The sequence below is a fragment of the Talpa europaea genome, assembly GCF_964194135.1.
Source record: "Talpa europaea genome assembly, chromosome: 3".
Classification (NCBI taxonomy): Eukaryota; Metazoa; Chordata; class Mammalia; order Eulipotyphla; family Talpidae; genus Talpa; species Talpa europaea.
In genome coordinates, this window is record NC_140069.1 from 70,265,681 (window position 1) to 70,281,240 (window position 15,560).

General features: G+C 38.5%; 1 protein-coding gene across 1 annotated transcript in view; it reads right to left on the bottom strand.

Moving 5' to 3' along the window:
- The window catches only part of BLVRA (biliverdin reductase A), a gene marked incomplete at its 5' end in the record, with an annotated part of 91,729 nt that overhangs the window by 36,578 nt on the left and 39,591 nt on the right, over positions 1-15,560 (bottom strand). Inside the window, 2 exons of the mRNA XM_084230571.1 lie at positions 920-1,043; positions 3,027-3,148. Of these exons, the coding sequence (XP_084086697.1) occupies positions 920-1,043; positions 3,027-3,148 (246 nt within the window). The remainder of the gene's footprint in view (positions 1-919; positions 1,044-3,026; positions 3,149-15,560) is intronic.

Sequence of the window (15,560 nt, forward strand, 5' to 3'; positions counted from 1 at the left end):
TAAAGAACTTTGAAGGGAAGCTGAGATTCAGGGAGGCTGATGGCACTGCCTTTGTTCACTGCCTGGGGCTCCTCCTTCTAGATTAGTCTCACCAAATGCTTGAGAGCTCTGGGTTTCACATTCAAAGGTGGGGCAGAGGGTCACTTCCCTTGCTCTATGATGTCATTTCCCTCTTTGATGCCACCACTAGTTCCTTACTTATCTCATTGCAAAAATACTTCATATTAAAAGCACTCTCAGAAATATTCATGACATTGCAAGACTTTTAAAGGCTAAAATTTAGAAAGGACTATGAAAATTTGTCAAGTTCAGAAAATACTCTGGGTTCTATATTTTAGGTTAAATGATAAGAAAAAGATGAGCATTTTTTAAACTACTCTCAATAAAATTTTTCTACAAAGAAATAAAACACTTGGCGTCTCCCTGGTGGGACACGGGTTAGTGTCTCAGTGCTATCAAGTTATTGCCAGCCACTGTGGCATGAATGCAATCCTCTGCCAGGGAGCTAACCCACATGGCATAGCAGACCTCTTCTGTCTCGCCCGCTGCTCCTCTCAGCAGTGTATTTCAATCAATCCACTTGTTCTGTTCCCCACTCTGTCTCTGGTGAGTCTCTCACCCTCCACATCTCTGGCCTACACCCCAGTGCTAATACATCTTTAAAAAAAGATTTAAATCTAATAAAAATAAATCTTTTTTAAAAAGAAATAAAACACTTTAAATCTTAATGTTTTATAGTGCAAAATAATCCTACTTTCTTATATATTTATGATCAATAGTGAGCGGTTTTAACATACTGACATTATTAAAAGTCATGAATCTACATTATTTTTCCCCTTAGTTATTGAGACTCCTTCACCAATGTGTTAGTGTACATGTATTTTTTACAGTCCTGCACTATTGTGCAAAGTGAAGTTACCCACCTGATGTAGTTCTCATGGCTGGAGCTTTCACTACAGATATAAGCAACCTCAACCTCTTGGTTAGAAAGAGCATCTTCCAAAGAAATCTGCTGAACTTCATCAATTCTTGTGAGTTCTCGTCTATTTGAAAATAACAAAGAAATGGAATTCAAAAGTAAGCAGAATATCAAATAAATGAAAAAAAACCCCCTTAACAATGTCTTGATGAGTAGCTTTTGGAAATGAAATAAATTTCCTCCCTCCAACTTCTGCTGCATTTTCCCATGGAATGAGAAAAATTAGGTTTGAAGACTGATGAACTGTTGCTCAGGCCATAATTAACAACCTGTATGTTATGGGAGTCTCTGAATTCATCTTTAAAATAAAAAGAACTTTAAAATAAAATGAAAAAAGAACTTTTTCTCATGCTAAGTGATCTCTATTGTCATTGCCAGCTCCATGCACTTGGGTCAAATGCTGTGACTATTAAACCTATTCCAAATTCAACACACTGACTTTGAGGCCTTAAGCTCTTTCATATATATCACAGCCATGTGGACAGTCAAGTGGAAGCCAGGTGTACTGTCTCCTTACAGCAAAGGAAATAAAGCCCAAAAGGCAGTGACTGCCATGACTAAACATTAGCAGAGGCAGGACAGAAACCTTTTAACATTAGATTCTGAGAGAGTGACAAGGATATTCTGCTTTAGAAGAGCTGAAGTCCTGGCCAGCTGCATATTGCCCTGGTGAAGAGGCAGGAGCAGTGAAGCAGCAGGCATTCACACTGGAATCTGGGGCAGCCAGCAGGAACTCTCAGTCAACTCAGAGTACCATCTGAGCTTAGCAGGTTAAGGGCATTTGGGGAAGTCTGGCCACTAAAAGATATTATGGTAGGTTTCTTCCTATGGGGCCCTAGTCTACACTGCTTGATTTGATCATTGGTGTTTGGCTATTGTGGGCTAGGCACTATAGGGACGATCACAGAGAATAAATTAAAAGTCCTCAACTTCCAATGAGTTCACGTTATAATAGAGGAAGAAAGACACACAAACACATATATGATAACAATATAAGACAGGCGGGAGATTCAGAGAAGACAAGGAACATCTAGTTTAGGGTTTCAGAAAAGATTTCCTGGGGAGAGAGTAAGGATTAGTAGATAAGTTGTTTAATTTGAGAATTGAGAAGGGGAACAGTATGTATAATGACAGGGTACAGAAAGCAGGGGGTATGAACTAGCTATTTTCCCACATGACCTAGGTAGTTTAGGAGTTCCTACTGTCATGGCAGTCAGCTGGCAGAGGACTGGGGCTTCAGGAAAAAGAAGAGGTCTGGCTTCAGCCTGGCCCCAAGTGTCATGCTTGATCCCAGTTTCAAGTAGCGGTACAACAAGAGGTACAGCATTGACTACTAATCATTTTGTGTGACCAGGGAGGATTCCCAACAATTCTGGATCTCCTTAGTGCCCCATGGAAAAGTACACCATGGAAAAAAAAGTACACCATGGAAAAAAAAGTGCACCATGGATTCCCAACAATTCTGGATCTCCTTAGTGCCCCATGGAAAAAGTACACCATGGAAAAAAAAGTACACCATGGAAAAAAAATTGCACCATGGAAAAGTACACATGGTGTTTAAATGATGGGCAGTGAAATCAAACGTACTACATTCAAACACAGTTCTTAGATTTTTTCAAAAGCGTTACTACAGACAAATTACTCAACTTCTCTGTGGTTCAGCTTCTACACATGTAATTCAATGTTGATAATAGTATCCATGTCAAATAGTTGGTAAGGTTTGTAAAGCCCAGGGCTACCACATGGATAGCTGTTATAACTGATGTAGCAACTAAGTGGCACACCTGAAATCTTTCAGGTCAATCCACCATGTGGTTAATGCACCCCTAGGTTGACTTGTTGCAATTCCCAAGTGCAGGTCAGCACTCTTTAGTTTCAAGAACCATTGAACTTGAGATTTTGTGGATATGATTCTGAGCACAGATCTGAGAGTTCAGGAACACAGGGTTGGCTGACTCCTGGGTCTGAAGAATCTCCATGTCCCACAGCATAATCCATATCATTGTGCTTCCCACAAATTATGAGGCACAAAGCAAGTCCAAGTCACCTGGACACAAAGCCAATCAGGTTCAGGAACGCCGAGGAAGCATGTGGATTCCGCAAGTCTCTCATCCGCACAGAGCCAGCTCTGCCAACGCCAACCACCACCACACCAAACTTCCTCTCAGGCTGAAACATATAGGACCAAGATGGAGTTAAAAACAGTCCAGAAATCTAGCAGAGAATAGCAAATCAAAGACATACTGGCAGGACTATTCAGGGTCTAGGCAAACAAGGATCTTATGTGATTATTAACCCAGATCACCTAAGAAGCTGAGACATGTTAGGTGGGATGAGACACTCCCTGAAATGGGACACGGGTAGAGAAGCTCTACCCAAAAGAGTATTTCTTTAGGTTCTCTGACTCATGTAATTGACAGAAAGGCTCTTTGCATGTAGCTCCCTACTTCTACTGCCACTTCTCCACTGATGAAAGATTTTCCTCTTCAAATCACATATAACCCATGGTCTGGTACCTCTGTACCTCCTTCAACTCCTTCTTGAATCTCAGGTGATTCTGATACAGAGGCTACTGCTACTTAGTGAAATGCTGGCAGACAGGCCAAATAGGCCAACCGTGAGCTGTCACCTCACTCAGATTCCCCTGGTCTTCTGAGTATCAATCAACCTCACTCACTCTACTTTTGTTACTTATTATTTAGATATACTGCTGGAAGCTATATGTAAATGGTATTAGAGTAAAAAGTCAAGTCCACATTTTTTAAGTTATAGAGTAACTAAATAAAATTCAAACAGATAGAACTATCTCTGTTATAATCCCTTAAACCCAAATCTTATTGAAAGTCTCTGAGCATGGAAACACTAATGTTACTTGACTCAGCACTTACCGTTGATATATGTTTATTACCATTGTCTACTAGTTCTGCCCTTCTTCCTCTGTCTGTTGCTCTAATCTTAGTCCAGTATTTCTTTGTCTCCTGTCTGACAATGTAATAAATTGTCAACTGCTCTGTTTCTAGCCTCACTCTTCCTATGTGTCATTCATGGTCCTGCCAGAGCAGTTTTTTTTTTTTCTGATGTTCTTTTTTATATTTTCAATCTCAAGGTTGATTACTAGCACCAGATAAAGGGATTTTCAGTGAGAGCCAAAAGAATGAAAGTGAAGGACACACTCAAACAGCACTTTAACCTGTGCAATGTGCCATTGGGAGCCAAGCATCCCACAGCTATTCTACATCACCTCCCAACTCTTTTACATGAGTTAGATAGCTTGGAACTCTTAGCTTCCTGGGTAAAATGAGGACAACAGCATTCTATTTCATAATAATGAGATAATTTGACGAGCTAATCCTAGAAAACTTCTGATGATGGCTTTTGTTCATAGAAAGTGTCCACTAAAGGTAAACTAAAAACATAGTAGTTTATGCAGAGCAGTTGTTTAAGATGACAACAAAGTCCTATCTAGATTAAAGCCCTTCATTTTCCAAATGTTATGAACTAAATGTTTGTGTCCTCCATACCCCCAATTATATACTGAAATCCTGGTGTGATAGAATCAGGAGGTGGAGCCTTTGGAAGGCAATTAGGATTAGATGAAGTCATCATGAAAAGGATAAGACCATTTAGAAGAGACGTGAGGGACCTTGTGTAGGGCCAGCACTCAAAGCTTGGTCAGGTTCTTTCTGGATGCTGGCAAATGTTAGACCTGAACAGATCGAACAACATGAATTTATTGCAACAGCAGGAGATAAGATGCACAGGCAGCAGCAGCAACGAAGGGAATCACCAACCTATGTTTTTATACTGCTAAAAACAAAGCCAGTACAGGGCCAAAATTATACTTACGTTACATGTTTTCATGCACGTGAACTATATATCAAGATTATATATTATTTACTACCTTTCATGCATGCAGACCACATACCAAGTTTAAGCCATCTGTGCCAGGAAGTCATGGTAAAAAATAACATGAGAAACATAAAAACTCCATTTTTTTTTTTTTTTACTTGCCCTACATCTTCCTTCCTCCTTCTGCCCTACACCCATAAGAAGCTACCATGAGAAGCAGGTAGTCTACAACTTCAAAGAGGGACCTCACCAGGATTCAACTTATTGCAGCCCAACCATACACTTCCAAACACCAGAATTGTGATAAATAAATTTCTGTTGGTAATACTTTATTATATCAGCCTAAACTAAAACACTAAGTAAGGAGAGAAAAATATCCAAGTTCTTTACTAAATATTTGAGGACTTCCATAACCTTTCTAGCATTCTTGTCCAATATTACTTTCAAGTTAATTCCCTCACTGTGTAATTTCTGAGCTTTGAAACAACATGAAAGGATGAAAAAACTCAAGCTTGTCTTTGCATATCCTGTTCTCCTTCCTGGAATGAGTTTGTCACCAGTGCCTACAGGTGGACACTTTTATTTATTTTTTTCAACTTTTTAAAATAAATTTTATTTTTATATTCCCCATACAATTGCAACCCCCTTATTTTGAGCCCAATCCCTCCCCTCCCCACCCCCAACACCCTATAGAGTGTCTCTGGTTCATAGTTGTTTGTTGATTTTGATTTTCACTTTCTGATAGTTATTCATTTTTCCTGGTGCCTTATTGAAGTTTTCTAGATTCCTGCTATGAGTGAGACCATCCAGTATTTTTCTTTTTCTTTCTGGCTAATTTCGCTGAGCATGATCCCTTCCAGTACCATCCATGTTGCTGCAAATTATATGTGTTTATCTTTTTTGAATGCTGAGTAACATTCCATGGTGCATATGTACCACATCTTCTTGATCCAGTCATCTATTTTTGGGCATTTGGGTTGTTTCCAAAGCTTAGCTATTGTAAACAGTGCTGCTATAAACATAGGGGTGCAGGTGCTCTTTGGAATGGATGTTTCTGTGTCCTTTGGGTAAATACTAGGAGTGGAATTGCTGGATCATATGGAAGCTCTATGTTTAGTAGGTCCAGAAATCTCCACACAGCTCTCCATAGTGGTTGGACCAGTTTGCACTCCCACCAGCAGTGCAGGAGAGTTCCTTTTTCTCCAAAACCTCACCAACATTTGTTGTTGCTAGTTTTTTTTAATATGTGCCATTCTCACTGGTGTAAGATGGTATCTCATGGTAGTTTTGATTTGCATTTCCCTAACTACAAGTGATGCTGAACATTTTTTTCATATGCCTGTTGGCCATTTGCATTTCCTCTTCAGAGAAGTTTCTTTTTAGCTCTTCTGCCCATTTTTTGACAGGATTATTTTCTTTGTTGTTATTGAGTTTCATCAGCTCTTTGCAGATTTTTGTGATTAGTCCTTTATCATTAGTGTTGTGTGCAAAAATGTTCTTCCAATCGGTGGGGTTTCTCTTTGTCTTGGTTATTGTCTCTTTTGCTGTGCAGAAGCTCTTTATTTTGATGTAGTACCAGCTGCTTATCCTTGCCTTCACTATCACTGCTTTGGGTGAAGTGTCTGTAAAGATGTCTTTGATGTGCATATCACCTAGTGTTTCGCCTATATTTCCTTCTATGTATTTTATGGTTTCAGGTCTTATGTCTAGTTCTTTAATCCACTTTGAGTTGGTTTTTGTGCATGGTGTGAGGTAGTGGTGAAGCTTCATTCTTTTGCATGTAGTGACCCAGTTTTCCCAGCACCATTTATTGAACAAACTTTCTTTGCTCCAGTGCATATTCTTTGCTCCTTTGTCAAAGATTTGTTGACCATAAATCTGTGGGTTTATTTCTGGTCTGTTTATTTTTGTGTCTGTTCTGGTTCCAATACCATGCAGTTTTGATGATTATAGCTTTGTAGTATAGTTTTAAGTCTGGGAGTGTGATGCCTCCATTCCCTTTTTTTGTCTGGAGAGCTTTGGCTATTTGGGGTTTTTGGTGATTCCATATGAATCTCATCAATAATTATTCTATTTCCTTGAAGAATGTCATTGAAATTTTTATTGGAATAGCATTGAATCTGTATATTGCTTTTGATAAGATGGCCATTTTAATAATGTTTACTCTTCCAATCCATGAGCAGGGGATGTCTTTCCATTTGTTTGTGTCTTCTTCTATTTCTTTTAACAGTGTTTTACAGGTTTCTTTGTATAGGTCCTTTACTTTCTTTGTTAGATTTATTCCCAAGTATTGGATTTTTTTTTGTTTCAATAATAAAAGGGATTTTTTTTTTTACTTCTTCTTCTTCAGATTTGTTGTTTGTGTATAGGAAGGCTACTGACCTTTGCGTGTTGATTTTGTATCCTGCCACTTTACTGAACTGATTGATGAGTTGAATTAATTTTTCTGTGGGGTTTTTGGGGTTCTCTATGTATATTATCATATCATCTGCAAATAGTGATAGTTTGATTTCTTCTTTTCCTATTTGGGTTCCTTGGATGTCTTTCTCGTCTTATTGCTCTGGCTAGGACTTCCAGTATTATATTGAAAAGCAGTGGTGAGAGTGGACATCCTTTTCTTGTTCCAGACCTTAATGGAAATGCTTTCAGCTTTTCACCATTGAGAATGATACTGGCTGTTGGCTTGTCATAGATGGTCTTTATGATGCTGAGGTATGTTCCTTGTATCCCAAGAATTTCAAGGGCTTTTATCATGAATGGGTGTTGCACTTTGTCGAAAGATTTCTCAGCATCTATTGATATTATCATATGGTTATTATGTTTCTTTTTGTTGATGTGTTGGATAATGTTGATTGATTTTCGGATGTTGAACCATCCTTGTGTTCCTGGAGTGAATCCTACTTGGTCATGGTGAATTATCTTATGGATACACTGTTGGATTCTGATAGCTAAAATTTTATTGAGGATTTTTACATCAGTGTTCATTAGGGAGATTGGCCTGTAGTTTTCCTTTTTTGTGTTGTCCTTGTTTGGTTTTGGTATTTGTGTAATGTTGGCTTCATAGAACGTGTTTGGTGTTATCCCTTCCTTCTCAATATTTTGGAAGAGTTTGTGAAGGATAGGCACTAATTCATCTCTGAATGTTTGATAGAATTCATTTGTAAATCCATCAGGTCCTGGGCTTTTGTTTTTGGGGAGGTTTTTGATTACCATTTCAATTTTGCTGCTTGTAATTGGTCTGTTTAGGTGTTCTATTTCTTTTTTTTTTTTTTATAGAGGCATGTTTTATTTATTTATTTGTTTGTTTGTTTGTTTTGTTTATACATGCACTGGGTACAGTCAGAAGCACGGGAGGTTGAGAGAATTCACCAGAGCCAGAGCAGGGAGCAGAGCAGGCAGAAGGACCGAAGTACACTGCTGAGGGGAGCAGCGGGCGGCCGGAGAGGTCTGTGCGCCATGTGGGACCCTCCTCCGGTGGCCATGGAGCAGCCGGGGATTGAATTGGCGCCGCAGAGGCTGCGGGCAGCTTCGCAACCCAGCGCTCAACCCCTGCGCCACAGGGGAGGCCCTCTATTTCTTCTTGATGTAGCTTTGGGTGATTGTAGGGTTGTAGGAATTTGTCTATCTCCCCTAGATTGTTGAACTTGTTTCCATATAACTGTTCATAGTAGTTACTGATTATTGTTTTGATTTCTGCTGTTTCTGTTGTGATTTCTCCTCTTTCATTTATGGTCCTGTTTATTTGTGCTTTCTCCCTTTTTTCCTTTGTGAGCCTGGCTAGGGGGTTGTCTATTTTATTTATTTTTTCGAAGAACCAGCTCTTGGTTTCATTGATCTTTTGGATTTTTTTTTTTTTAGATTCAATTTCATTTATTTCTGCTTTGGTTTTTATTATTTCTCTTCTTCTACTGGTTTTGGGGTTGTTATTTTTGTTGTTGTTCTTTTTCTAGATCTTTGAGCTTTGAGATTAGGTTGTTTCTTTGAGCTCTTTCTTGTTTCTTGATGTGAGTCTCTATTGCTATATATTTTCCTCTTATTAATGCTTTTGCTGCTTCTCATACATTTAGGAAATTGGTGTCCTCCTTGTCATTCAAGTCAAATAATTTTTTAATTTCTTCTTTGATCTCCTCATTAGTCCAGTGGTCTCCCAGTAGTGTGGTTTTCAAGCTCCATGAGGTAGGAGAGTTCCTTGCCTTCTTTTCATGTTTTATTTCTAGTTTGATGCCTTCATGGTCAGAAAAGATGGTTGGTATGATTTCAATCTTGGTGTATCTGTTGATGTTTGTCTTGTGTCCCAGTATGTGATCGATCCTGGAGAATGATCCGTGTGCACTTGAGAAAAATGTGTACTCTGTTTTTTTTGGGTTTAGTGTTCTATACATGTCTTTTAAGTCCAAGCACTCTAGATCCTTATTTAGAGCTTTAGTGTCTTCACTTATTTTTTGTTTCGTTGATCTATCCATTGTTGATAGTGGTGTGTTGAAGTCTCCCACTACGTATGTGTTTTCTCTGATGTCTGTTTTCAGAGATGACAATAGTTGTCTGATATATTTTGGTGCTCCTTCGTTTGGTGAATATATGTTAATGAGTGTTATTTCTTCTTGAAGTACTGTCCCCTTGATCATAATTTAGTGACCACTGTTGTCTCCTTTTATCTTTTTGAGTTAGAAATCTGTTTTATCTGATATAAGTATAGCTATTCCTGCTTTGTTTTTTGTTCCATTTGCTTGTGGGATTGTTTCCATCCTTTAACTTTGAGTCTATTTTTATCTTTTGTAGCTGTGTTTCCTGTAGACAGCCAAAGGTTGGGTTTTGTTTCTTAATCCAGCCAGAGACTCTGTGTCTTTTTATTGAAGAGTTTAGTCCATTTACATTTAGAGTTAATATTGCTATGTTAGCATCTCTATTTGCCATTGTGCTTGTCTTTCCTTTGATTTTATTTATTCTTTTAATAGCTTCTATTTTTTTTTTTTGCCTTCTTCTGTTGTTATTTGTCCCTCTGATGTTCTGGCTTTAGTTCTCCTTGTAGTGTTCTTTGGAGTGGGGGTTTAGTCGTAATGAAATTCCAGAGTTTCTGTTTGTCTGGGAAGGTCCTTATTCTTTCTTCATAGAGGAAGGAGAGCTTTGCAGGATTAGGTATTCTTGGTTGGCATCTGTTTTCTTGGAGTCTGTTGGCTATGTCCCTCCACTCTTTCCTTGCCTGTAGTGTTTCTTCAGAGAAGTCTGATGTCAGCCTGATTGGTTTTCCTTTGAACGTTATCTGTTCCTTCCCTCTTGTCAGCGTCATTATTTTTTCCTTGTCCTGGATTCTTGGGAGCTTTACTTGTATGTGTCTTGCTGTATTTTTCCTTTCATCGTGGGAGTTTGGTGTTCTTCTTGCTTCTTGTATATCAATTTTCAGCTCCTTCTTCACGTTTGGGAAGTTCTCTTCAGTTATCTCCTTGAATATTTTCTCTGTCCTACATCTCTCTCCTCTCCTTCTGGGATTCCTGTAACTCTTATATTTCCTTTCCTCATGGAGTCAGATAGTTCCGGAAGTCTTTCTTCAGTCTTTTTCCTTTGGGGGTGCAAATGCTCACACTTGTGCTGAGAGGCCAGGGATAAAAGCGCGGTATCACTATGACTATGGATATGACAACTACAGGAAGGCCATGTGAGGTAAGTCCACCAGATAAAAGGAGACTAGAATGCAAGAGAGAGGCCACAGAGAAAAGATTCCCTGGGGGGATGGGAGGGTTTCCACCCTCCCTGGAGTTCTGCCAGATCCATGCCAGTCTCCCTGCCTGTGATGCTGGTGTACCTGTTTCACTGAGAAGAGCATTAAAGGCCTATAAAATCCACCAAGGGCTCCAAGGCTCTCTTGGACAAATCCCAAATCTAGAGTGAACCTACCCTGCGCATACTGGCACACTACACATCCAGAAATTCACAGAATAGCATGCATGATAAATACTCCTCCAAATGACACTTTTTCATTTTACAGATAACATTTTCAAGTTACAGAAATTCAAAGATAAAGGAAAAATACTCTAAAAGAAGCCAGAGGGGAAAACATCTTAACTGTCAGAAAGCAATGATAATAGGCCTCCCCTGGAGGTGCAGGGGGTTGTGCATAGCACTGTGAAGCTGCCTGCAGCCTCTGCAGAGCGGGTTCCATCCTGGTCAGCTGCAGAGGTGCCCACATGGCGCAGACCTCTCCTGTCTCGCCCGCTGCTCCCCTCAGCAGTGTATTTTAGTCAGTCTGCCAGTTCTGTTTCCCATTCTGTCTCTGGTGAATCCTCTCACCTTGCCACGCATCTGGCCTGCACCCCGGTTCTTGTATGCATGAATGGATAAATCTTTATAGCAATGATAATAACGCAATGTGACTTCTCAGAAAATATACAAATAAGATTGTGAAATAAGATATTTAAAGGATTGAGAGAAAAAAAAATCTACCAACATTGAGTTCTGCACCCTGTGAAATTATCCTTCAAAAGTGAAAGAGAAATAGTTTCCAAACAAAAATTTAGAGAATTTATTCCAATAGATCTGCCTCACGAGAAATGTCAAAAGAATTTATTTAGAGTGCAGGAAAATAATGAAGTTGGAAACTCAAGTCTACACACAAACAGGAAATGCATCAAAGAATGATTAACTGAAGGCAAAACAAGATGTTTTTCTTATTCTTAATTGATCTAATAGATACAATTTGTTCAACTAATAGCAACAAGAAAGTATTCAATTATGTACATATACACACAATTTTATATATATATAAAAATTTAGGTATCCTTGGGATACATATATATATATATATATATATATATTTAAATTTAGGTATCCTTAGGAACAATGATACCAAAGACAAGAGAAAAGAATATTATTATTTTGTTATTTTAAGGTACTCATATTACCTGTGAAATGGTTCCGTTTTTATTTGAAAGTGAACTTGTTTTAACATTTAAAAATACTTGTTATCTGTTTAAAATCTCTCTGAAAGGACAGTTCAGAAACCAGTAACTCTTGTTGCCTGGTATCATGAGAAACAGAATAAGTGGGAAAAAGAAGGCTTCTCAGGATAACTCTTCTTTTTCTAAATCCTTTAACATTTTGAATAATGTTGTCACATTAGTTTACTTATCCAAAATACATACACCTAAAATAGATACAAATATCCAAGGGATGCTCCATGCAAATGAGAACTCTATAACTTGTAAAGCTGTAGAGGTACTACCCTACCTCAGGGACTCTGCTCCTACCAATGCCCCCATCAATGCCCCTGACTTATCTGATGCCTTCCGCCTTTGGGCGACAACTTCTGCTTTGGCTTACCCTTTCTGACCCAGTGGTAATTAGGTTTAGCTATCATACCTCTCTGCTTCACAACAAATTCGAGACCTTCACGTTGCCAAATTCAAGAATTTTTCCTCAGCTCCATTTGCCTGGACATCAAGACATAAATGAAACTTAACTGGACATTCTTAAAATTCACTCTTCTGGGGCCTCCCCTGGTGGCGCAGCAGGTTGAGCACAGCGCTGTGAAGCTGTCTGCAGCTTCTGCAGCATGGGTTTGATCCCGGCCAGTTGGGGAGATTACCACACGGCATGGCAGACCTCTCCTGTCTCGCCTGCTGCTCCCCTCAGCAGTATATTTCAGTCAGTCTGCCTGTTCTGTTCCCCACTCTATCTCTGATGAATCCTCTCACCCTCCCGCACATCTGGCCTATACTCCGGCTCTTGTATGCATGAATAAATAAATCTTTAAAAAAATAAAATAAAAATAAATTCACTCCTTTTGTGTCTTCTCTCACCTCATGCTTAGCTTTTCTTTTCCATCCTGCCCCCTAGATGTATACATTATTTCCCAATCTTCAATCCTTGTCCCTCTGTTATTCTCTCTTCCCCATATTCCAATTGTGAGCGAATACTTCAATCTTCATGTTCCATAACCACCTATATGTTGAGACTCTGAAGTCTTGAGCTATAAACCTTCCTTCTTTCCAGGTTCCAGTCCTAAGAAGAACTACACTCTGGGCATTTCCACCTGACCATTACCTCCTGACATGGATTATTCTGTTCTGTGTTAGACTCCAACCATCAGCATCAGCCTGGTTGTGTTCTGACTTCTGGACAAAGGCCAGTGGCCCCATGAATTCTATCAGAAAAACCAATATGAAATGTTTGAAATCCTGGGAGTCATTCATGCATTTGATATTCTCTGAAATAAAAGGTTAATGATGATACTTCTACAATCTCCCACTTCTGCCAGCCTCTGAGTCACAAGTTGCCTTGAAAATTTGCCATATGATTTCCTTCCTCTAGATTTTCACTAACCCCCCCTAGTCATGCAATACAAGACTGCTAAACAGTCTGAGTCATCCTACCATCATCACTAGAATTTGAAAGAGAAAAGGAAGTTATTCGTAAGATTTCATAATTGAGAGACTTCCTAAGTTGACAGCTATAAAGACAAATGCTGTATTTGTCTCCTTTAACCCATTTTTCAACCTATTTTTTTTAAAGGTGACACTAAGGATTGATACATGCCATTGTATGTAGCAATTTTAAGTCAGTTAAGGCAATAACCTTGTGCATGAAATTTTCCCAGATTTCAATGACACTGATAAGTCCTAGACAACTGGTACAGCAGTTGTGATAAAAGCACTTCACCAAAATCTCCTTAACTTCATAACCTAGATAACTGCCATGACAGGAAAGTACTTGGTTTAGTGAAAGAGAACTAAATTTTATTTTTTATGTTTTAAAGATTTATTTATTTATGCATATAAAACCTGGGGAACAGGCCAGAGGTGCAGGGCGGGGGGTGGGTGGTGAGAGGATTCACCAGAGACAGAGTGGGGAACAGAACAGGCAGATCTACTGAAATACACTGCTGAGGGGAGCGGTGAGCGAGACAGTAGAAGTCTGCTGCACCATATGTGTTGCTCCCTGGCCAGCCAGAGATCAAACTCATGCTGCAGAGGCTGTGGATTGCTTCATAGTGTTGTGCTTAACCCCTTGCGCCACTAGGGAGGCCCTAAATTTAAGATTTTAGAACATGGACTCAAACTGGCTGGAATAAATTGGTTGATACCATAAACTGGTAAACTGCTGTTCCTCTGGTATATCCTTCAATGCTGTTCCATTAAAGTTTCAGGTTGATGCATATACATTTGATACTGTTTGACCCTTAAATACCTCTTAGCATGGAGGATGAAGAAATGCTGTATATAGTTGTTTGAGAGTCTAAACATTTAGTCAAATTTGTATTTGCACTGTCAGTATCAAAATAAGTGAAAAAATTTTAATACATTATTGAACATTTTATTTCTTTTTTTGAATCAGCTCATACAAGGGTTAAAAAAATCTAAATTTTATGTTCATGACAGTGGGGATTTTTTTAAACATCTACATTCTTTCTTTTTTTTTTTTTAAAGTAAAAACAGGATCTTAGCTCTTTATTGACATAACCCAAAAATTTTTATTCCAGTGTTCAATGTGACAAAAAAAAGATTGATTTCTCTGAACCTTTCGTTGGTTTTTTTTGTTTGTTTTTCCATGAAACAATGTAAGTTTGATAGAAGTAAGTGCATATTCTTGTGTACATCTTTATATATTTTTTATAATTTTTATAATATTTTTATAATATTCTTGTGTACATCTTTATATATATATAATTTTTATAATATTTTTATATTTTCTTCCCCTGATGTCTTATTTGGTTCCCCTATATTCCTCCTATAAGTGAAACCATCTGATATTTTTCTTTTTCCTTCTGACGTATTTCACTGAGCATAATTCCTTCTAGCTCCATTCATGTTGCTGCAAACTGCATAACTTTATCTTTTCTGATTGCTGACTAGCATTCCATTGTGTATATATATATATATATATATATCACATCTTTTTTTTTAAATAATAAATTTTATTTTTATATTCCCCATATAATTGCAACCCCCCCATTCTGATCCCAACCCCTCCCCTCCCGCACCCCACCCCCTCAAAAGTGTCTCTGTTTCATAGTTTTTGTTGATTTTGATTTTCACTTTCTTATAGTTATTCATTTTCCTGGTCCCTTATTTAAGTTTTCTAGATTCCTGCTATGAGTGAGACCATCCGGTATTTTTTCTTTTTCTTTTTAGCTTATTTCCCTGAGCATGATCCCTTCCAGCGCCATCCATGTTGCTGCAAATTACATGTGTTTATCTTTTTTGAATGCTGAGTAACATTCCATGGTGTATATGTACCACATCTTCTTGATCCAGTCATCTATTTTTGGGCCTTTGGGTTGTTTCCAAAGCTTAGCTATTGTAAACAGTGCTGCTATAAACATAGGGGTGCAGGTGCTCTTTGGAATGGATGTTTCTGTGTCCTTTGGGTAAATACCTAGGAGTGGAATTGCTGGATCATATGGAAGCTCTATGTTTAGTAGGTCCAGAAATCTCCACACAGCTCTCCACAGTGACTGGACCAGTTTGCACTCCCACCAACAGTGCAGGAGAGTTCCTTTTTCTCCACAACCTCACCAACATTTGTTGTTGCTAGTTTTTTTAATATGTGCCATTCTCACTGGTGTAAGATGGTATCTCATGGTAGTTTTGATTTGCATTTCCCTGATGACAAGTGATATTGAACATTTTTTCATATGCCTCTTGGCCATTTGCATTTCCTCTTCAAAGAAGTTTCTTTTTAGCTCTTCTGCCCATTTTTTGACTGGATTATTTTCTTTGTTGTTGTTGAGTCTCATCAG